Here is a 23,458-nt window from a genome sequence, read left to right as displayed (position 1 = left end):
TAAGGTAATACCTGCTTTATCCAATGGTTGGAAGCTAAAATTCACAATTAAGTGAGCTAAGCAAGAAAGTTCAACTAATAATACCTTTTATCATTACAGGGCAGCTGCACAGCTTATTCATTCATACTCATAATTGCCTGTTTGTTGCTCTGCAAGGCTATAGATACAGCTGAGGAGTTTCTTTCTAGCTCTCCATTCAAACAGCGCTGCCTGTCACTGTCATAGTCTGTAGTGCAGCTGCCTATAGCAGAACAAGCGCACAGACCAGGCAGATATTCACAGAGAAGTACCAGCGTATCCTTGTTTTATCTACAACAGAGGAGGATCAGCTAAATTGTCAAGCCCAGTCTCTGGCTAGAGGGACAAAAGCCCTGCTGCTGAACAAACCTACTGTATATGGGTTTGCCAGCTACTACACAAGGTGAGATTATTCCAAATTTAAGAATCTGATATATACTGCTCCCTGAGTGTGCTCTATTTTCTGTCTTGCATTTGCAACTAATATTGGGGTCACATTAGCTTTACTCTTAGAGGATAATCTTTTGAAATGTTGCCAGGAATTCATTGTAGCTTGTGCTGTCATTAGAGAAGGTTTTGGAAATTTAAGACGCAAATTTATACCGATTTACAATGCTTTCATTGATTGTCCCAGGATAATTTCTTCCAATTTAGGCCATAACTTTCTGGGAGGATTATGGCACCAGAGTTTAGAGTTATCGAATATAACTGCATGATAATACGTCTCTATATCTGGGACACTCCTACATCCCTGTGTTTTTAAATTAGTGAGATGACTGATAGCAACCCTATGTTTCCTCTCCCATTCCAGATATAACCTAAGAGGTGTTTCTGCATTTGCCAAAAAAGATACGCAGTAATGGTATGTTTAAAGAATGGAAGATGTATAATATTTTTTGGCAAAGTGTGCATTTTAAATGCATTGAGTCTTCCTACCCATGATATCATCTCAAATTTGCTTAAATTATCTAATTACACTTTAACCTGTGAGAGTAAGGAAATAAAGTTAGCTTAGTAAAGATCCTTAGTATTTCTAGTAAGGTAGATGCCTAGATATGGCACAGACTGCTTGGCCAAAGGGAAAGGAAATTTAGTGGAGATGTTCGATTTCATAGCTGCAGGTATATTCAGCTCTAACATCAGAGATTTATGATGGTTTACTTTATAATAAAATATCTGTGTGAAACTGTTTAAAATAGTTGTGATGTTAGCTAGAGACGGCAAGGAATTTCTGACAGACAGGATCACATCGTGTGCAAACCAGGGCTGTGGAGTAGGTACAAAAATCATCCGACTCTAACTGCTTAGTTTATGAAACCTCCAACTCTGACTCCAGGTACCCAAAATTGCTTAGACTCTGACTCCTCATCTCCTACTCCACAGCCCTTGTATGGCTATGGAGTGGGTACACAAATCATCCAGGATTTCCATTTTCATCACAAATGAGGAGTGACAATGGGCAACCCTATGGGTGCCATTTGCTATACTGAAGATCTTAGAATAAAACCCAGCTGCTTTCACCTTGGCCGTTGGGTTCGAATATAATACCATAATAGCTTGTAAGATGTTGCCTGCGAACCCAAATTTCCATAGAGTGTGGACGAGAAAATCCCAGTGAACCCTGTCAAACACCTTCTACGCATCCAAGGTAAGAAACACAGAAGGCGTTTGACAGGATCTGAAGTAGGCTAGTAATGTAACCATTCATTTGGTACCATTAGAAGATAGTCTTCCCTTTGTGAATCCCACCTATCAGGGTCCACAAAATGCGGTAGTATGAGCATCAACCTGATAGCCAATAATTTTGCATATAGTTTAGTGTCGTAATTTAAAAGTGAAACCAGCAGGACTAAGATCTTTTTCCTGTTTTATGAGAACTGTGATAGTGGCATGTAAGTATTCAGCAGGAATAGAACCTGAGGCCATAAAGGTTTTAAACAAATCCAGCAGTGTGGGGGCTAAGGAAGACCAGAATACTTTGTAATACTCATTGGCAAACCCGTCAGGGCCAGGTGATTTGCCAAATTTTAGTGAGTTTATGACTTTTTTGACTTCCAACATTTTTTTGTTTGTGGATCAATTAAAAATGGAATCGAGCCATATGATTTCTTTTGTTTTATATTTCTTGCCAAATATGCTCCAGCTTTATTACTGGAACAGTAGGACAGTACCTTTACTTTTTGTAGGATAAACTCACATTGAGTTTGTGCCGAAGCTTAAAAAGGGTTAGATTGTGAGCAGGGCTAAGAGAGGATTTGTGGGCCTGTTTTGTTTGATTATATATATATATATATATATATATATATATATATATATATATATATATATATATATATAGTTGTGTGTGCCTTTTTTTTATGATGAGATCCAAATTTATTTAAAAATTCTCTAATGTCCTGTGGAGGTCTCAATTGAAGCACTTGAATTTGCTTAAGTTACGTTCTTTGAGGGAGCCTCTGCTTATGAACAGGGATTTTCTCCCTGGCTGTGACCAGACCCCGTGGAAAAATTGGTTTACCCGGACACCTATCCTACGTCAGGATTTGGTTTGAGAGGCTGTGTCTTGGCCCTAGTCTTAGAGTTAAATATGGTTTACAACCCTCTGATTTATTTCAGTATCTCCAGGCGAGGCATTTTGTCCAAAGCTGTCTTAGAGCAGGGCTGGGGTCAAGTAAACACATTTTTCAGTAGAAAAATACATAGATAGACATAGATCTGTACATCAGTCCTGAAAGAGGGACGAATAAGGAAGAAAGAGGAACAGGGGGATTGAGTTCCCAAAAATTACCCACAGCAGGCCGTATGAGATAATGCACCTCCACCCTGCAGTGCTGCTTGCATCCCTCTTATTGTATCACAATTATAATAGTGTCCAACCCATGGCTTTTTGAGGGAAAGTATCTTATTACCATGCAGGTGGTTGTCAGTATACAAACTTGCAGGCTATAACTCTTAAAGGGAATCTAAACTGAGAAGGATATGGATTTTTTCTTTTAAAATAATACCAGTTGCCTGGCAGTCCTGCTAATCCTCTGCCTCTAATACTTTTATCTACAGCCCCTGAACAAGCATGCAGATCAGGTGCTCTGACTGAAGTCAGACTGGATTAGCTGCATGCTTGTTTCAGGTGTGTGATTCAGTCACTACTGCAGCCAAAGACATCAGCAAGAGAGTCAGACAACTGGTATTGTTTAAATGGAAACATCCATATCCCTCTCAGTTTAGGTTCCCTTTAATATAATAGAAGACTAAGGACCTCTTGTTCCGTGAGTTGAGACCCCGGATATTCCACAACACGACCATTGTCATTACATGAACATTGTTAATAGATGTAGATAGATATGTCATTGGTCAATAATCAGGAAAACACAGGTGGTCTTATGGTGTAAAACACTGTATGTGCAACCAGACCTAGATCTACACAAATAAAACAACCAACAGAACCATCAACTAAGGGCTGAAACACACCAGGAGCACTTTTTCTTCACTTGCCAATCATAGGTGATCAGCAAAGCGCTACTCCAGTGGATCCCTATGGGGCTGGTCCCATTAGCGATTGCAAAACACAGCTTGCAGCATTTTTGGAGTGATCGTGTAGTGATCGCATCAGCAGCTCCTCCACCCTTTCGTTCAGTTGACTCTGACTCTTTGTGACCATATGTACTTCTGCATGCCAGATGTCTCTGTCAGTCACTGCTTCTTTCAGCTGTTGCATAGGCATGTTCATAGCTTCACACATGCTTTCTCTTAGCCTGTCATCCTCTTCTTCTTGTGCATTAAATTTTTTCAGGCATCGAGGATCCCTCAAAAGAATCCTGTCTTGTAATTATGGGGTTGATGCATACAATCCAGGTAATATTGCCATGCACAGAGCACAGCAATATTACTATTAGCACTGTGTACCACGAGTTATGCTATTAGCATGACCGCCCGTATAACTTAGGCCATGTTTATGTAGAGTAACAGACCGCCAACACCCTGAAAGTGAGCTGCATCACGATGGCCAAGACCATAGAGTGGTTTAACAGAACAGGTTGCATTCAGAACAGGCCTTGCCATGGTCCACCAAAGGCATTGGGTGCACATGCTCTGTGTCCTATATAGAGGTTGTCTTTTTGCAAATAGATGTATGAGTGCTGGAAACGTTGCTGCAGAGGATGTGGGGGTAGGAAAGTCAGAATGTTAGTGCACAGACCACATGCTGCACACTGCATCAAATTGCTCTGCATGGCTGTCAACCCAGAAGTAAGCCGCCTATGAAGATGATGCATGAGTAAACCTGTAAACAGATTACTGAAGACAAGCAGACTAAGAAAATGGATTATTGAAACCATGCCCTGTGGTCTGATGAGACAAAGATAAACTTGTTTGGTAAAGATGGTGTCAAGAGTGTGGCGGCGACCAGATGAGGAGTACATAGACAAGTATATCTTTACAACCATAAAAAGACTTGAGCAATAATTAAGCATATATGTATATGCGCCCTCCCTCTAGGGTAATTAACATAACTTCTGTTACATCCACGCTTCAAAACCATATTTGTGGTCATTTCTTGTTACTCACATTTGTGCTTAACCAGAGCTAGTTTAAATTCTAATTATGTTTCATGTGAAAATCTATATCACATATATTTATTGAGGTTCCTGAAACTAAATCTAGACAAAACGGAATTTATGATCTTCCCACCCCGGTCATCCCTGGACCTCCCAGATGTGCAAGTCACTGTTAACCACGCTACCATTCGCCCTACCTCTCAAGCCCGCTGTCTGGGTGTCACCCTGGACACAGCACTCTCCTTCACTCCCCACATCCAAAACCTCACAAAGTCCTGCAACTTCCCCCTCCGTAACATCTGCAAGATTCACCCTTTCCTGACCTCTGCCACCACCAAACTCCTCATCCATGCCTTCATAATTTCCCGCCTTGACTACTGCAATTCCCTTCTGTCTGGTCTCCCTATGACCCGAATAGGCCCACTGCAGTCCATCATGAATGCGGCAGCCAGAATTATCCACTTCTCCCATCGCTCCATCAGGACGGCTACCCTCCGTGAATCCCTCCACTGGCTTCCTATCCAGTCCAGAATGAGATTCAAGATATTGTGTCTGTCCACAAAACCTGTCCATTCTACATTTCTGATCTTACTCAGAGATACACACCAAGCCGCTCCTCCAATGAACTTCGCCTGACCGTCCCCCGCATCACCCAGTCCCATGCACGCCTCCAGGATTTCTCAAGAGCCGCTCCAACACTATGGAACTCCCTACCTCCACCCATTAGGACAGCCCCCTCCTTCAACACCATCAAGAAGGCCCTCAAAACTCACCTTTTCACTCTGGCCTACCACCCCTCACAATTGCTCTAAACCCACAGCTGAACTCTGGTCCCCTACCTCTCCCTCTAGATTGTAAGCCTTTGGGCAGGGTCCTCCTCCTTTTGTGTCCTACCTGGTCATGCACCTCTATTACTGTAAACCCATGCTATGCATTTGAGTGAACCTAACTTGCCTAATCTCCATGCTCCTCCAATGTACTCATACTGTGCTGTGTGATCTGGTTTTCTTGTATTCCTGTATTGTCATATTGCTGTATGTCACCCCTAAATATTGTCTGTCACCTAAATTAATGTCCAGTGCTACGTAATATGTTGGCGTTTTATAAATACAATAAATAATAATAATTGAGGTATTGATGTGCTCAGGACGTATGGTTATAACCTACATCTGGGGAACTTTTTAATTGTTTTTAAATGTCAGTTCTTGTTATCTACCAATACATTTTGTACTACTTTTGCAACTTTATCCATGGGATATCCGGTGGAGGAGCGAAGGTCTCTAACATCCACCAGTGTTGTGATGTCATCATGGAGGAGAGGAAGAGGATTCCAGTGGCAACCTGTGATGCTCTAGAAAACTCCATGCCCAAGAGAGTGAAGACAGTGCTGAAAAATAATGGCGGGCACACAAAATAATGGCACTTTAGACACAATTCTTTACTTAGAGGCGTACTCACTTTTGTTGTCAGTGGTTAAGGCATTAATGGCCGTGTGCATGGATGAGCTCCGGATGAAATCCGAATGAGTTTCATTCGGATTTCATCCTCCTAATTAGTGCAGCTGAGCGGGTGTGTGTGGGGTGGGGGGGTTAACTTACCCAGCAACCTTCTTTTTTAACCCGTCCCACGCCATGGTCACGTGACTACAAACACTTCCTCCTTCCGGGTTGAAGGAGTAAGCGTAGTCGTCACGAGACGTGGCTTGGATGGCAGCATGGGACGGGTTAAAGAAGAAGGCTGCTGGGTAAATTTAACCCCCCCCATCTGAATTTGATCCGGAGCTCATCACTAGCCATGTGTTGAGTAATTGTGATGGGATCGAAAATTTACATTGATATACAAGCTGTACACCAACTACTTTACATTGTATGAAGTATCATATCTTCAACGTTGTACCAAGAAAATATACTACAGTATAAAATATTTACAAAAATGTGAGATGTGTGCTCACTTTTGTGAGATACTGTATGGATGAAAATATGGGCTTGTTATTACTGATAGAGCACAATGTGAAAACACACGAAACAGGAAAAAACACACCTTTATTTCCAAATTATTGTCACCATATACAGTATTCTACTATGAACATCATTTATATGTTGTGATAACCCGGATAAATAGGCAAATAAAATGTGTGGATTTCATTTTCAATAGCTCTGTTAACTATAGTGGATAAAAATGGAGAAATTGTGGATTTTTTTCTCCCCTTTAGACTGTATAAAAAAATACAGTAATTAACCCCCCCCAAAAAAAAAAAAATCCCCCACAAAAACCCTAATTTATCCCCCCCAAAAAAATATATAGAACATTCAGGTGTGATAAGAAGTAATAGTTTTTTTGCCAAATGAAAGGGAGCAGTACTGAAAGGTGAAAATTGGTCTTGGCAGTAAAGGTGCCCATACAGCTAATGATTTGACAGTCGATTGACCATTCGATTTGATCGTTATCACATCAAATAAAAATCGGTGCCGCCAAAAGCATCCCCGATCAACGATGTGACCACTATTGGGACGAAACTGGTCGCATGTATTGATCAGGGCATGCTGAAAGATGTCAGCCCGACACTCTTGATCGGGTACACAGCGGTAACAGCGTGTGATAATCACGAATGACGATATCGACGGAAACACCTGGCTGATGCCCCAACTCCCTACCCCACCCCATTATAGTTTACCTGCCACCTTCCGCCACTGTCTCCTCACTCCTTCCAGATTCGTGTCCAACATGGTTGCTGGCACATTACGTAATAGCTATAGATCTACAATGATCTGCTCATGGCAGGAAACGCAAAAGTTCCATCTTGATTTTGCTTGACCATTCAGCAGCTTTTAGCAAGGCTTGGTGTACAGAGGCGCCAGAGTAGTATAAAAACGTTTAAAAACCGTCTAAAAGAGAGGGATGTTCAGGTGGACTTACCTCCCTCGAAAATATAAAACTCAATTGAGTCACAACATATCAAAACAAAATTTTTTATTCAACTCCACTTAGTGCAACGCGTTTCGCAGGTGTGGTCCTGCTTCATCAGGCAAAAAGGAGCATAACTCAATGGGCTTGATTCACAAAACGGTGCTAACCGTTTAGCACGGGTGTGGTAAACAGTTAGCACGTGAAGTGCCGTTCACTGACTTTTGCGCGCGCAAAGTGCCACAATTCGCGATCGTGGACTTTTGCGCACTCAATTTGCCGCGAATCACGGCAAATTGCGCGCGCAAAAGTCCGCGATCGCGCGAATTGCGGCACTTTGCGCGCGCAAAGGTCCGCGAACGGCACTTCACATGCTAACTGTTTAGCACACCCATGCTAAACAGTTAGCACCGCTTTGTGAATCAAGCCCAATGGGTCTAAATGCAGAAGTGAGCGCCTCACTACACAGAGGCACTCACTTCTGCATTTAGACCCATTGAGTTATGCTCCTTTTTGCCTGATGAAGCGGGACCACACCTGCGAAACGCGTTGCACCAAGTGAGGTTAAATAAAAATCTTTGTTTTGATATATTGTGACTCAATTGAGTTTCATATTTTCGAGGGAGGTAAGTCCACCTGAACATCCCCCTCTTTTAGACGGTTTTTAAACGTTTTTATTCTACTCTGGCGCCTCTGTACACCAAGCCTTGCTGAAATCTTGATTCCACTCTCGGTGGAGGGGTGCTACTCCGTTTCCTATCTACAGAGAGCGACATCTTAAAAACCTGAGTGGGGTCAGGTTCAAATACTCCCCACCTGTACTTGAAGTGGTTGCCTATGTGTAACCCATGTTTGTGAGTATATCTAAATATTTTGCTTTAAACCACAACCAACTTAACAATACTACACCATATTGGGCTCTCGATTTCTTTGTTCTTCCAAGCATATTCAGCAGCTTTTGACACAGCTGATCATGAAGTCTTGCTTAATAGGCTATAAGAGTACTGTGGCATAGATGGCTTGGTTCTCCATTGGTTCAACTCCTTCTTGGCTGGCAGAACATAAAGGGTATCCTTTGGGCCTTTCCTTGAAACCCTGTACCACTAAAATACAGTGTGCCCTGGGCTTGATACTATCCCCTCTGCTGTTCACTATATACATGCTACCACTTGGAAAAATTGTCCAAAAGCATGGTCTGACATACTAGTGCTATGCTGATGACACCCAACTATATTAATCATTCAAACCTGGTGCGACAGACCCTACTTTACAAATGCATGCATGCTTAGCTGAGCTTCAGAAGTGAATGAATGACAGCTGGCTAAAACTGAGGTTTTTGTCATCGGAGGACATCGCTCCACAGCTATATAGGCAACAAAGAAATGGGAGTGTAGAGATCGAAGGCTGACAGGGACTAAAAATAGCAAAATACAGATCCCGTAATAACCAAAACTAAATAAAAAACATAGGCACCATGCTTTGAAACAAGCATGGTTCTGCGTGCATACATTTTTTTAAAATGGCGCCGGTAGACTTGGGCGCAGGATTCACCCGATATATGGCTGCTTCTGCACAAGTTCGGGCCGTGTTAATTACTATTCCCCCTCCAGGCCGCCATGGATAGGGGGGGGGGAATAATATAATTTGGCTTCCAGCGATTGCTGGAGGCCAAATTATTGTGTTTTTTAAGCAACCTCTACTCCGTCTTGTGACAGCTCCGACGTTACTCACTGAGCGCTGTGTGATGTGATACCTATAATAGTCTATGGTGGCGCCGGCTGCGTCTACAATCCGGGGGTCCCAAGAAAAACAACAGGAAATAAGTGTGATGCTTCAGGACTCATCCTGAAAATGGGCTGTAGATCAGTCACTGTCTAAGGGGTCTGGAAGGACCACCATGAGAAAGGAGGACAGGGATCTTGAAGGCAAGGAGCACTGTCTATGTGGCTTGATTACAGTCCACCCCAAAGTTTAGTTGGAACATCTCGGCCCAAGTTCAGGGCATCTTTAGGATACTAGAGTATGAAGGTGCAGGAGTTTTTTGTAGCTGCAGTATTAGTTTAAATGGGCATCCCCTTTATAGCACACTCCACTTCTCTGTTTGTGTGACAGGACTGAGAGCCTGCTACTTCTCAAGGGTGACCAGAGAAAGGTCATTGTATAAAGATAAAGTCTCACCTTCAAATTCCACATAAGTTCCTGGTTACGTTCAGCAGGGCCTCTTTGCTTTCAAAATAATGGAGGTGTATAGTGACGTCCTGTTGGCTAATGATAGCTCATCTATTGGGGTTATATCCCAGACCAGGTAATGGAGCTCAGACAAACTGTGCCATCTTGGACCAGAACGTGCATGCAATGTTGCTGAGAGCTGTTTTTATTTACATCCCCCTTGTGTCCTCTGTGTGAAATCTCACCAGAGTAAATTCTATTCTGTATGGCAAGATAAGATTTATGTCTGAAGGATTTCCCACACTCAGCACCAGGGCCTCTCCCCAATGTGAGGTCTCTGATATGGCAAGTTGTGTATGTAAAAAGTTTCCCACACTCACACCATGACTATATCTTCTCCTCTAAGTGATGTCTGATGTGCAGCAAGTTGTGATTTATACCCAAAGCATTTCCCAAACCCAGCACAGAAATAAGGCCTCTCCCCAGGAAATGCTTCTTTTCTTATACATTATTATAGATCACATTTTACAGCAAACCTTAAGTGAAAATAAGCTCAACAAATAATAAACTGTATATGTAGTTACAATGGTATATAAGAACTTCCTTGGAGTCTCATATTCTTATTTATACTTTATAGGCTTAAATCCTGACTCCAAAATGTGCACAACAACCCTATCGTTCTGACATAATACCTGGTTCATTCAGCTTCCCTCAACAACAGAATAAAAATAGATGTTTAGCACTCTCCAGCTATCAGGGGTGTTTGTGCAGCCAGATAAAAGTGGGTTTGCGTCTATTTAATCTTCAGGAGAGCCGTGGTTGTATGCAACTACAGCTCCTGCCCCCTTTGCATAGATAAAACACATGCTTTATTAACTGTTGCAATGGAAAATGTAAAAAAGGGGAACACAGGCAAGTTCTAACTAGGCTTAGTAATATACAGTGGGCTTGGTTCACTAACCGGCGCTAAGCGAGCTCTATCACTTAGTGGGCACAAACCACAGCACTAAGTAGTTTGCGCCCACACATCACTCTCAGTCCCGCTCACTACGCGTGCAGCGCGGGTGCTCCTGTATTAGTGTGCGGTGCGAGTCGCACCGGGTGTCCCTGAAACGGTGCATTAATGCGCCGCTTCAGGGGCACCTAATGCACTATTATCGTTGCACTGGGTATGACGTTTAAGGGGCAGCGGGTGCGATGTTATTGTCGCACCGCGCACTAATACAGGAGCACAGCAGTGTGCGCGCACTGAGCGGGGCTGTGCGCGAAGTAGCTCTGCGCGGCCGTTAGTGCGCACAGAGCTACTTAAGGGGCACTAAAGGCTTTTCACAGAGGCGCTAACAGTTAGCGCTGCTTTGTGAATCAAGCCCAGTATGTACCCATGTGTATCTCATTATTTTGCCTTATTACAGGGACTTTAAGGCTTTACAAACTAATGCACTGGGAAGCATGACAGAGTCCTCAGGATTCTGTATAAAATTCCACGTGCCATAAAACCAAAAACATTTATGTATAAACTCCATAAATAACATGTAAAAGCACAGAGCTTTCACACAGAGCATATGAATAGGGCATCTCGCCAGTGTGATATCTCTGTGTGACAAGGTTTGAGCTATACCTAAACCATTTCACACAGTCAGCACATGAATAGGGCATCTCTACAGTGTGATATTTTATGTTTGTTAAAGAGAAACTAAAGTGAGAAGACTATGGAGGCTGCCATGTTTATTTCCTTTTAAACAATACCAGTAGTCTGGCAGCCCTGCTGGTCTATTTGGCTGCAGAAGTGTCTAAATAACACCAGAAACAAGCATGCAGCCAATCTGTCAGATCTGACAATAATTATTATTATTTAGTATTTATATAGCGCCGACATATTACGCAGCGCTGCACAGTGTATATATATATATATATATATATATATATATATATATATATATATATATATATATATATATATATATATTGTCTTGTCACTAACTGTCCCTTGAAGGAGCTCACAATCTAATCCCTACCATTGCCATATGTCTATATTATGTAGTGTAAGTACTGTAGTCTAGGGCCAATTTTTAGGGGGAGCCAATTAACTTATCCGTATGTTTTTGGAATGTGGGAGGAAACTGGAGTTCCCAGAGGAAACCCACGCAGACACGGAGAGAACATACAAACTCTTTGCAGATAATGACCTGGCTGGGATATGAACCGGGGACCCAGCGCTGCAAGGCGAGAGAGCTAACCACTACGTCACCGTGCTGCCCGCATGCCTGATCTGCTGCATACATGTTCAGGGTCTATGGCTGAAAGTATTATAGGCAGAGGGTCAGCAGGGCTGCCAGACAACTGGTATTGCTTAAAAGGAAATAAACATGGCAGCCTCCATATGAAACTCTCTTTTCAGTTGTCAGATTGATTGCTCTCCAAAACATTGCCCACACTCAGCACATGACTAAGGCTTCTCACCAGTGTGAGACCTTTTGTGTGCGACAAGGTGCGTTCTGAAGAAAATCACTACTGCACCCAAGTCTCTTGCACTGGAATGGCAGTGTTCGAGTAAGAGGGCTTCTCACCAGTGTGAGATCTTTCATGTCTAACAAGAAGTGATTTATGTGCAAAACATTTCCCACACTCAGCACATGCATAGGGTTTCTCACCAGCGTGATATTTCTCATGTCCGACAAGATTTGATTTCCGAGCAAAACATTTTCCACACTCAGCACATGAATACGGCTTCTCACCAGTGTGACATTTCTCGTGTCCGATCAGATTTGATTTACGAACAAAACATTTCCCACACTCAGTACATGAATAGGGCTTGTCCCCAGTGTGAGATATTTCATGTCTAACAAGCTGTGATTTAAGTGGAAAACATTTCCCACACTCAGCACATGAATAGGGTTTCTCACCAGTGTGAAATCTCTGATGTGTGACAAGGACCGATTTATATTTAAAACATTTCCCACACTCAGGACATGAATACAGCTTCTCAACAGTGTGAGACGTTTCATGCTTGACTAGGTCTGATTTTTGTGCAAAACATTTTCCACACTCAGTACATGAATATGGCTTCTCACCAGTGTGAATCCTCTGATGTGTGACAAGGATTGATTTAAATGCAAAATATTTCCCACACTCAGTACATAAATAGGGCTTCTCACCGGTGTGATATCTCTCATGTTTGACAAGATTTTCTTTCTGCCTAAAACGTTTCCCACACTCAGTACATGAATAGGGCTTCTCACCAGTGTGAAATCTCTCATGTCTGACAAGATGTTCCTTCTGTATAAAACATTTGCCACACTCAGCACATGAAAATGGCTTCTCCCCAGTATGATGTCTTTCATGTCTGGCCAGACTTGATTTATGAACAAAGCATTTCCCACACTCAGCACATGAATAGCACCTCTCACCACTGTGAAAACTCTTATGACGGACAAGACTTGATTTCAGTGAAAATAGTTTCCCACACTCATCACATGAATACGGTCTCTCACCAGTGTGAGATTTCTCATGTCTGACAAGATTTGATTTTGAAACAAAGCGTTTTCCACACGTGGAACAGGAATAAGACCCTCCACCAATAGAAGAGCTCAGCTGGATATGAAGGCCCTCGGGGTTAAACAGGTGAAAGGAGCCTTGGGGAATATTTGGGGTAACCAGTATATCTGCAGGAGACTCTTGTCCAGTGGCATCATGATCAGTTGTACAGTCTGTGTATCCAGAGAGACGAGTCTCCGTGAGGTTCCTGGTACCAGGATTTCCTGCTGCAAATAGAGAAACATCATCACTTCCTGTTAGAGAATTCTGAGGGGAGGAACAATTATCAATAGGGATGGTAAGTGAGCGGCTGATAATTCCAAGTTGATGCAAAGTTTATGCATACTGGAAAAGGACCAAGTGCAAAAGCTGCATAGCTTTGCATATAACTAGCATACAATTTGCACCATCTCAGAGTTATGGGCAGATCGCAGGCATTCACTAGTTTTCAGCCTAAACTGTAGAATATTGTGATATATATATATATATATATATATATATATATATATATAACCAGAAGATGTCATCGTTCAAACTGTAGAATGAAGGTGACTCTACAGGGAGGGGAGGAAGACCCCAGACAGATCCCCCCTTATCACATCCTGTTACCACTGCAGCTATGTGCACATGCTACTTGACAATGTTACCTAGAGTTATAGCATCCCTGTCTGGGACCAATCGGTGTACAGTAACCATTATCAGCTTATTACAGGTTGGAAACACTTACGCAGGCCATACACTTTAAGATGGCCACCAAATCGACCATCAGATAAATCCCTCTCTGATCGATCTAAACAGGGAAGGATCTATAGCCTGCCCACACACTGTACACAGATTTCAGCATGAAAAATCTGTGGAACTACCACCATCTGCCTCGCTGCCCCCGGTCTACCTCCACCCCTCCATCTGTGCTCCTCCGGCTGGTAGCAGTACTCTCACCTGTTCAGCTGACATGTGTCCTCCCGGTAGGGCTGAACGACTTTAGGGAAAGTCTGAATCGCCATTTTTCTGTCAGAAATTGCGATTTCGATTTGAGTCACGATTTTCTTCAAATCAATCTTTAGCACTAAATTCACAATGTACAGTAACATTTACAAACATGCATTGTCCATGTCCAGCTGCTCAGTGATCGTCCTCTGCCCCCCATGTCGGCCCTCTGCCCCCCCATCGCATGTCTAGCTGCCAGGCAATCGTCCTCTGCCCCCCATGTTTGCCCTCTGCCCCCCCCCCATTGCATGTCTAGCTGCCCAGTGATCGTCCTCTGCCCCCCATGTCCGCCCTCTGCCCCCCCCCCCCCCCATCGCATGTCTAGCTGCCCGGTGATCGTCATCTCCCCCCCCCCCCCTGCATGTCCAGCTGCCCAGTATTTGTTCTCTGACCCCCATTGCATGTCTCGCCCGGTGATCTTCTTCTGCACCCCCATGGCTGTCCTCTGCCCCCCCCCCCCCCCATCGCACGTCTAGCTGCCTGGTGATTGTCCTCTGCCTACCCCATGTCTGCCCTCTGCACCTCCTTGCAAGTCTAACTGTCCGGTGATCGTCCTCTGCCCCCCTATGCCTGCCCTCTGCCCCCCTCCATCGCATGTCTAGCTGCCCTGTGATTGTCCTCTGCCCCCCATGTCCGCCCTCTGCCACCACTCAAATGTCTAGCTGCCCAGTGATCGCCCTCTCCCCCCCCCCTCGCATGTCTAGCTGCCCAGTGTTGTCCTCCGTCTAGCTGATCGTCCTCTGCTCCCCCATATCCACCCTCTGCCCCTGCATGTCTGTCCTCTGCCCCCCATGTCCGCCCTCTGACGCCCCCCCATGCATGTCCAACTGCCCGGTGATCGTCCTCTGCCACCCTCCACCCCCTCGCATGTCCAGCTGCCTGGTAATCATCCTCTGCCCCCGCATGTCTGGCCTCTGCCTCACCCCCCGCATGTCCAACTGCCCGGTGATCATCCTCTGCCACCCTCCACCCCCTCGCATGTCCAGCTGCCTGATGATCGTCCTCTGCCCCTGGTCTAGAGTACACAGGCTGATGCAAGCAGCCAGTGGATGTATTCGCACACTACACTATCTGAACCGATCCACCAATCAGGTGGGGGGCACTGCCCCAGAACTGCCATTCAGCGTTACTCTCGTCTCTGCTCCGTCTTCTAATTGGACCCAATGCTCCCGCCTCCTAAAACTATTGGGTCCAATTAGAAGATGGAGCAGAGAAGAGAGTAGCGTTGATTGGCGGTTCTGGGGCAGCGGCCCCCGTCTGACTGGTGGATCACTTCAGCTAGCGTGTGGACACTTCTCCCAGCTCCTTGAATCCGTGTGTAACAATCACTGGGCAACTGGACAAGCGAGGGGGGGGCAGGGCAGAGGCCGGACGCGCGGGGGTGGGGGTCAGCAGAGAACGAACACTGGGCAGATGGACATGCATCCTTCATGTGTTTTTAAAAACTGCATGGGAGATTCCAGATAGGACTCACTGGATTGACCCATTATCGAGCACCGGGATCATTTTCCTTAAAAAACCCAAACTATAAAAAAATGCAGCTTTGAGCATCTTGTCCTGAATCGCGTCTACAAATGATAGATCGTTTAGCCCTACCTCCTGGGACTGTAGCTTTAACTTTATGCAGCAAATCATCACCTCCCAGTGTCCCTCTTCTCTTCCTGGTCATGTGACAAGCTAGTTCAAACACTACAGCTATGTACAGTGTGTATGCTGCCGGAGCTCTAGCGTTTTAACTTTGGCTTGTTAAAGAACAAATGATACCCATGCTAACCTAGAACACATATAAAAACACTTATATAAAAGTAGATAAATACTAGTTCTACTTGCATAACAGATGTATTGCGCTATCCACATAATGATTCCTGTGACTTTTATAAAGGAAAAGCAGATAATCCTATTCTAGGCAGTTGGCATCTTGTTCACCTTTGAATGAAGCTAATGCTGACATTTTTTTTTTTTTTTTGAGTCATAGACTAAAACTAGTCCTTGGTAAGAGTACTTGTAGAAGACAGGAACAAAGAACATCTATCAGGCCCTAGGCAATGTAACTGTGGGTACATGTAAGATTAAGAGATGTGCAGGTACTCTGCAGGGGAATGAGGGGATTCTTCCTCTATTACACATTCTTCATGCACAACCTGAACATGGATCAGGGCCTAGGCAATGTGACTGTGGGTACATGTAAAAATGATGTGCAGGTACTCTGCAGGGGAATGAGGGGATTCTTCCTCTATTACACATTCTTCATGCACAATCTGAACATGGATCAGGGCCTAGGCAATGTGACTGTGGGTACATGTAAGAGTGATGTGCAGGTACTCTGCAGAGGAGTGAGGGGATTCTTCCTCTATTACACATTCTTCATGTACAATCTGAACCAGGTTTATGGGTGATAGACAACACCTCTGTGTTCAATGTGCACAACATTCTCAGTGGATTCTCTGCAGCTCTGTGGGGAGTGCATATGTAGAGTATAGTACTACTGTGTAACTTAAAGTAAACCTGAGACAGATGAAATTAAAGTTTTATACATACCTGGGGCTTCCTCCAGCCCCCTTCAGGCTAATCAGTCCCTCGCTGTCCTCCGCCACCTGGATTTTCTGCTATGGGTCCAGGTACTTGAGCCAGTCGGACGTAGTGCACATGCACACATTCCACCGCTAGGAGCGTACTACACCTGCGCAACACTATTGCGCAGTTGCAGAATGTTCCTGGCTGTGGGAGTGGCACGCGGCTGGACTGCGCTGACTGGCTGAATTACCGGGACTCATAGCAGAAGGTCCAGGTGGCGGAGGAGGACAGCGACTGGATTAGCCTATAGGGGGCTGGAGGAAGCCCCCGGTATGTATAAAACTTATCTTTTCATCCGTCTCAGGTATCCTTTAATTCGTAGTCACCAAACCAGAGTTTAACAACATATCAAATTATTTGATTTCCTGAGCAAAGGGAGTGCTATATATATATATATATATATATATATATATATACATATATATATATATATATATACATATATATATATATATATATATATATATATATATATACACACACATACTGTACAGTCACAATCAGATATGTATATCTGATTTTAAAAATACAGGGACTGCTTTATTGAAGCAGCACAATTAAGTATTTTTTGATTGGTTTATTTAATTTTTGTTGACTAAGCACAGCTAGTACTGTATATATAAATTATTTATGATGACTATTATCTGAGAAATAGAACATTTTATCATATTTTCTATTTTAATTACAGTTTAAATTCATTGGGAGTCTGAGTCGGTGCATTTTCTCCCGACTCCGGGCACCCAAAAATTGCCCTGACTCAGACTCCTCGACTTAGACTCCACAGCCCTGCACGCACCCCACTGGTATTCCCCCCTTCCTACTATTGAAAGCAGAGTCCCCCCTGGCTAGCAGTAAGGAATGTGAGCCCAGAACCCCCTCCTCCTCCTCCCTGCCTCACACCACATCTGCTCCTGGAAGTGTACGCTGACCAGTGACAGATGCTCCCTGACGGAATGCAGAGGAGTTGGAACTTGCTGTTTTTTTCCCCCTTTATGAGCTCTGGCAGTGATCGGATCTGCAGCTCCCTCATTCCAGACTTGTGTATGTGAGGCTGCTGTCATTAGCAATCCCGGAACCACGTGGTTGCTGGCGGTAGCAGCAGCAACCTCACATACACAAGCCTGGAAGGAGGAGGGCCGCTGCAAGATGAGCCCGCACTGTCGCTGTATACAGACAGTTCACCTCTTCCCTGCTCGCTTCATACCCAGTCACCCAGCCTTGCCACAAGCAGAAGGGTTTCAGCCAATCAGAGAAGAGGAGAGCTGTGGGTGGGGAAGAATGGGAGGGCGAGGGTGCGCAACCAATCCAGGACAAGGAGGGCTTTACAAGGCAGGGGAAATAAGGAAGAGAGGAGGAATACATTTTAGATAAAAAGATCCCCCAGCATGCAACTGTTTGGAGATGGCGACTAAAGGGCCAGTAATAAAAGTTTGGAATACAGGATTAGCATCTTTATCACTCAAGAGACTCAGACCAGTTTCTGTTGAAATTTGATTTTGATGGTGACAATACCGCTTTAAATGATACAGAAGAGAGGAGGAAACCTGCCGCACAAACTTAAAGCACCGGACCCAGAAGGACAAACGCCAACCAGACAGGTGAGAGTACTGCTGCTATTCTGCATTGGTCGTCACTAAATTAAACGCCATTAGTGGCGTACTCCCAACCCTCTGGCGATCAAGCACAATTTTCTGTATCTTGTGATCGACTGAGTCCATTGATTTCAGACGGAGATTGATCAGGCAACGTTTGCATTACTGATTTCACAGCAGATTCAGTCACAGTGATAGAATCTGCTGTATATCGACAGGGCTGTGGAGTGGGTACAATAATCGCCCAACTCCGACTTCTCAGTTTATGGTTCCACCGACTCCAACTCTGACTCCTCGACTCAGACTCCTCTGCATATAACAATCTTGTTCATTGAAAGTATGTAACATAATGTGATACGTTTGTGACATGACTGTTTTAATGTTTGGAAAATCCTTTAATGTATTTAATGTATGGGATTACTGTTCACGTATATATGTTAAATGTGTATTATATTCTGTCTGGTACTGGATGGGTTAATATAATTCATCACAGCAACTAGAGAAGTTTCTGTAATTTCTGCCCTTGTGCAGGATGAGAACAAGAACAATGAATTGCTGTGCAATAAGTTACATTTCTTACATTTGCTCACATTTCTTGTCCACAAAGCAACTTGTTCTTCTTGCCCTTGGGTAGAGGTGAAACATGTTCTGTTCACGCGCTGGATTGGCAACATGTGGTCTTTCTGCGTTTGCGCACAGTGAGAGCATGTTCTGATCACGCGCTAAAGTAGCAACGTGGTCTTTCTGCGCTTGTGCGGAGTAAGATCATGTTGTGATCACGTACTGAAGCAGCAACATGTGTTCTTTCTGCGCTTGGGACATGGGATCTTTCCAGATGATCAGCAGACGTGCTGTTTGTGTATGTTCCAGGTGTTTCCCCTTCGAGGTCGCTGAGCTCCCCTGATTCTCCCTGGGTAATGCTACAACAGCTGGTAACGTGTTGATGCATGCTTCTAATTACTCAAACTAACTATGATTCTGCAGGCTTAGATAATATTGTAACAGGATTGTAGGACTAAATAAATTATTCCTTTCAGTTGAATATACATGTTTTGCAGCAATTTTGTTTATTCCCCTCTTTGAATGGCGAGCAAAGTTAGAGGGTTTAAAAACCCTATTTGCTTAGGCAAAACACATAAAAAGCATTTCATCAGTGCCAAAGCTATATTAAGATGGCATCTGCATTTGGGAACAAAAAGCTTCTGGCCAGGAAGCTGACACTTTACCCTGTCAGTCACCCCACCCTGTCACTGCCAACGTTAATTCCCCAGCATGTTGTCTGTATAAGAGCCCCATATCAGCCGGGTTCCAGTGTGTAGCCCTGCCACCTTGCAGAAATAGGCCTCTGCCTTTTCTATATCTGATATAAAAAAGGCATTTTTCATTATTATATCCTTTTTGGCTGATATATGTACTACATACATGTCTTTTTCCAATTGAGTCACCAATCTTGCTTGGTCTGTCTATGCAGGTGATTAAGCTGCGCTGCGTCACCTAAGGTGGGCAGTGCAGTTTGGGATTATAATATCCCCATCACTTTGCTTTATATGGATGGATTATGCCAGATTGATTGCCTCTGTGTAATGTATTTAGAAGTTTATTTTTGGCTGTTTTTCTTTTCTTTTTTATTTTTGTTTATGTCATGTGGCCGCGGGGTCTTATGGGTTACCTCCCTCCCCCTGTGCGCACGCTCTGGGCTTCCCGCCTCCCTGTGTCTATTGGCCGTCTGTCTCTCCGAGGCCATTGGCTATGTCGGGGATGATGAGCTTCCGGTTTGTGGAGCGTGGATTTCTGGCCGGCCGGGGGCAGCGTGGAGCGCACGGCACGTCGCCACAGTTTTCTCGGTGGTGGCGTGTGTTGGATGCAGGTGGGGCGGTGGCCTGGGCACGTGTGGGCGGGGTGGGGGAGGCACTGGACTCTGGCGGCATGTATTTGAATGGCGTCCAGGAGACGCAATAGCGTTTGAGCACTACTGATCCCAGAATGCCGCTTACTGATGAGGCCAATTGAAATCGGTGAAACATGTCGAGCAATTTAGCATCCTAGTACCAGCTGCCTGATTTACTACAACTTTTTGGAAAAAGCCAGACGAAGGAGCAACTTTTGGACTTGTGTATGTACACACACACTTACGATCTGCCTGCATGATCTCTTGCTGTCATTGCTTTGTTTTGTCAAAGGAGCTTAGAGCCTACAGTCCCTTTTGTTCTGCGAGTGGGATCATCAGTGGACATTGCTATATATACAAGGGCAGGAGTTTATGATCATCTCCTGAATGAGACATCATCTGCTATATGTGCAACTAACATCTGCATGGCTTGCTTTTCTGTTGTGTGTACATCTACCAATCATACGTTCAGGTCCATGATGGGGATGACCCTGGTCTCCACTGTTGAAATCTACTAGTGGACTTTGCATCTACCATCCTTTTACATCATATTGCTTTCTGCAAATGGAATTACAGTTGGACTCCTCTGGCTTTATTCCTACCCATTATCTTCTGGTGTTATTAGTTATGCAAGTGCTGTGGAGTCAATTACCATCTAACAGGTCTAGGTGGAACTTTACTAACTTGGCATAGGGGACTGCAGCCCCTTTTTTTTGCCTTTGGTGTGGTCACTTGGTTTATTTATTTATATCAATGTCAACATATGAGATCATTCATGTTAATTTTCTATTGATTTTTAGATTTTGGTAATTATATTTGATATATTAAAGAGTTTTGTATTTTCGCATGCACCCAAGAGTCAATCCTTCTTTTGTGTTAGTAAATATAAAATAGGCAAGGGTCATTTTCTGCAAAGAGGCAAGTCTATGCACCAGAACCATGCTAATATGGGGTTCCAGTAAATCTTATTAACCCTCCTGGCGGTCTATTAAAAACCGCCAGGGGACCCTTCTCCCTAAACTTTTGTATGTCTTCAGGCTATTGCCAGTCTCCATTCCCTCTTCGTTTCTCATATCCCTTCAGCGGAAGATCGACAACTTTATCTGGGGTGGGCAAAAACCGAGATTTAAAAAGCTTCATCTTTATCGTCTGAGGGCGGATGGGGGATTAGGAGTACCTAATATCACTCATTACTACAAAGCGGCACAATTGGCTATCCTAGCTACTTGGCAATTAGAAGGCGAGAGGCCTACATGGGTGGATATGGAGGATCGGCTGATAGCACCTACCGACATCAAAAATCTCCTTTGGCTTCTTCCAGTGGACCGAGCTAAAATCCAAAACCCCATCATCAAACACTCCCTCCAGGTTTGGGATGGCTGTAAGTTCTCGGGCCGACTGTTGTCTCCCCATAGGCCTCTCCTCTCCTTTTTGGGTAACCCCTCTTTCCCGGCAGCTTTAACTTCCCCCTCTTCCTACCAGTGGTGGGTTTCAGCTAAACTCCTTAAGATTCAAGACTTTGCTACTAATACAGGCATTAAGCCCTTAGATTATCTTCGTGAAAAGTTTAACTTTCCCCCCTCTGAGCTGTTCCATTACATGCAAATTACCCATTTTGTGAAACGACACATCACACATACGGAGTCCCCTATGAGTAGGACCTTCTTCGAGCACATCTGCGACTCAAACCCACAAGCACCGGGAGTAATTTCAGCCATATATAGAGAACTAACCCTCACGCATTCCCAAAACAAACCGGACTATATACTTAAATGGGAAAAAGAACTGGGACTTCAGATCGATTACACTGAAATGTGTAATATTTGGGAAAATATCCCTAAAATTTCTATCAATGCCGACCTAGTTGAGATAAATTATAAATTATTATTCAGATGGTACTTGATCCCCCAGAGGGTGGCCAAATACAATAAAGAATGTTCAGGGAACTGTTTCAGAGGGTGCAAAATGATAGGATCCTTCGCTCACATATGGTGGAATTGTAAAAAAAGTGCGTAGATTATGGATTAGAGTTTGCAGCTGGGCCTCATCCCTGATCAACGGCCCAGTTTCGCGGAACCCCCTCCATGTTCTCCTAGGTTGTCCATACCCATCCCTCTCCCAGGCCCAAAATGCTCTCATTAACTACATCTTCACAGTAACCAAAATTAAAATAGCAGCAGCTTGGAATACCCAATCTCTCTCGTTTGAGGCGGTCAAAAATAGGCTCGGAAATATCCTGTTCTTTGAAAAATTGAGGGCCCGTATGAATGATAACATGAAAAAATTCCATAAAATCTGGGACCCATTGATATCCTACTTATTAACCCCTGACCAAATAGCTATGGTGCGAAATCAATGAATTGATCATGGTCGCTCGCACAAGCAACGATGACATGCCCGATTTACCATCCCTCGTCCCTGGAACCCTCTCCTACTATCCCTTCCCTCCTCTTTCTAACTCTTTCCTCCTCTACTTTTTACTATTTTCTATACAGCCACGGTTTATCTTTCAACTCGTCCTTACTTATGACAGCATTGCAGATGTTAAGACACCAGATTTTTACATTAATATGTCTGTGAATTTGTTTGCATGCAAATGTATTTCTCTTTCTATTGCACACTTTGGCACTTTTGTTGCAACTAGAACCTAACGAGCTGATCCTAGCTTATGCTAGGCAATTAGCAAAACCTATCTCGCTGGAGCTTAGGTTTCATAGCTATAGGTACTGGACAGGTATTGTAGACTAGTCCTCTCCCGACCCCTTATGGGTTAGAGTTGGTAGATGGACTATCCTGTAAGACAGCGTTTTTTATGAACTTCTTGTCTGACTATTTACTGTAATAGTTGCTTTACCCACAGATCAGTACGTTGAGATCACTAGTATTATACTGTTTTTTACTTGCTCAGGTTAAGATGAGTCGACTGTTAACTCTTTATGCTGTTTTTGTTCACTGATGTTAAAATTTGTTCTTGTTGAAAATTGAACTGTATTACTTACAAAACGTTTCAATAAAAAACAATTGAAACAAAAAACCGCCAGGGGGGCAGCACAGCAGTTTTTTTTAAAAATCATGTAGCAAGCCCAGCAAGCCCAAGGCTGTGCAGCGGCATCCCCCCACCCGCTTCGATCGCCTTCGGCAAATACTCTTCCCCCTCTCTGACCATCACCTCCTCACCTTCACCCTCTCCCTATCTAGCACCTCCTGCCCCCTCTCCTGCCTAGATGGTGGCAAAGAGA

At 44.0% G+C, this 23,458-nt stretch overlaps 1 protein-coding gene across 3 annotated transcripts in view; it reads right to left on the bottom strand.

Moving 5' to 3' along the window:
* Positions 1 to 11,621: 11,621 nt before the first annotated feature.
* The window catches only part of LOC137534478 (zinc finger protein 568-like), a 91,580-nt gene continuing 79,743 nt past the window's right edge, over positions 11,622 to 23,458 (bottom strand). For all 3 annotated transcript variants that reach the window (XM_068255992.1, XM_068255991.1, XM_068255990.1), the window contains exon 5: positions 11,622 to 13,405. In XM_068255992.1, the coding sequence (XP_068112093.1) occupies positions 12,153 to 13,405 (1,253 nt within the window). In that variant the 3' untranslated portion in view covers positions 11,622 to 12,152. The remainder of the gene's footprint in view (positions 13,406 to 23,458) is intronic.

The sequence above is a fragment of the Hyperolius riggenbachi genome, chromosome 10 (genome assembly GCF_040937935.1).
Source record: "Hyperolius riggenbachi isolate aHypRig1 chromosome 10, aHypRig1.pri, whole genome shotgun sequence".
NCBI lineage: Eukaryota > Metazoa > Chordata > Amphibia > Anura > Hyperoliidae > Hyperolius > Hyperolius riggenbachi.
Note: the sequence above shows the minus strand (reverse complement) of the source record. Positions and strands in the feature narration are given on the sequence as shown.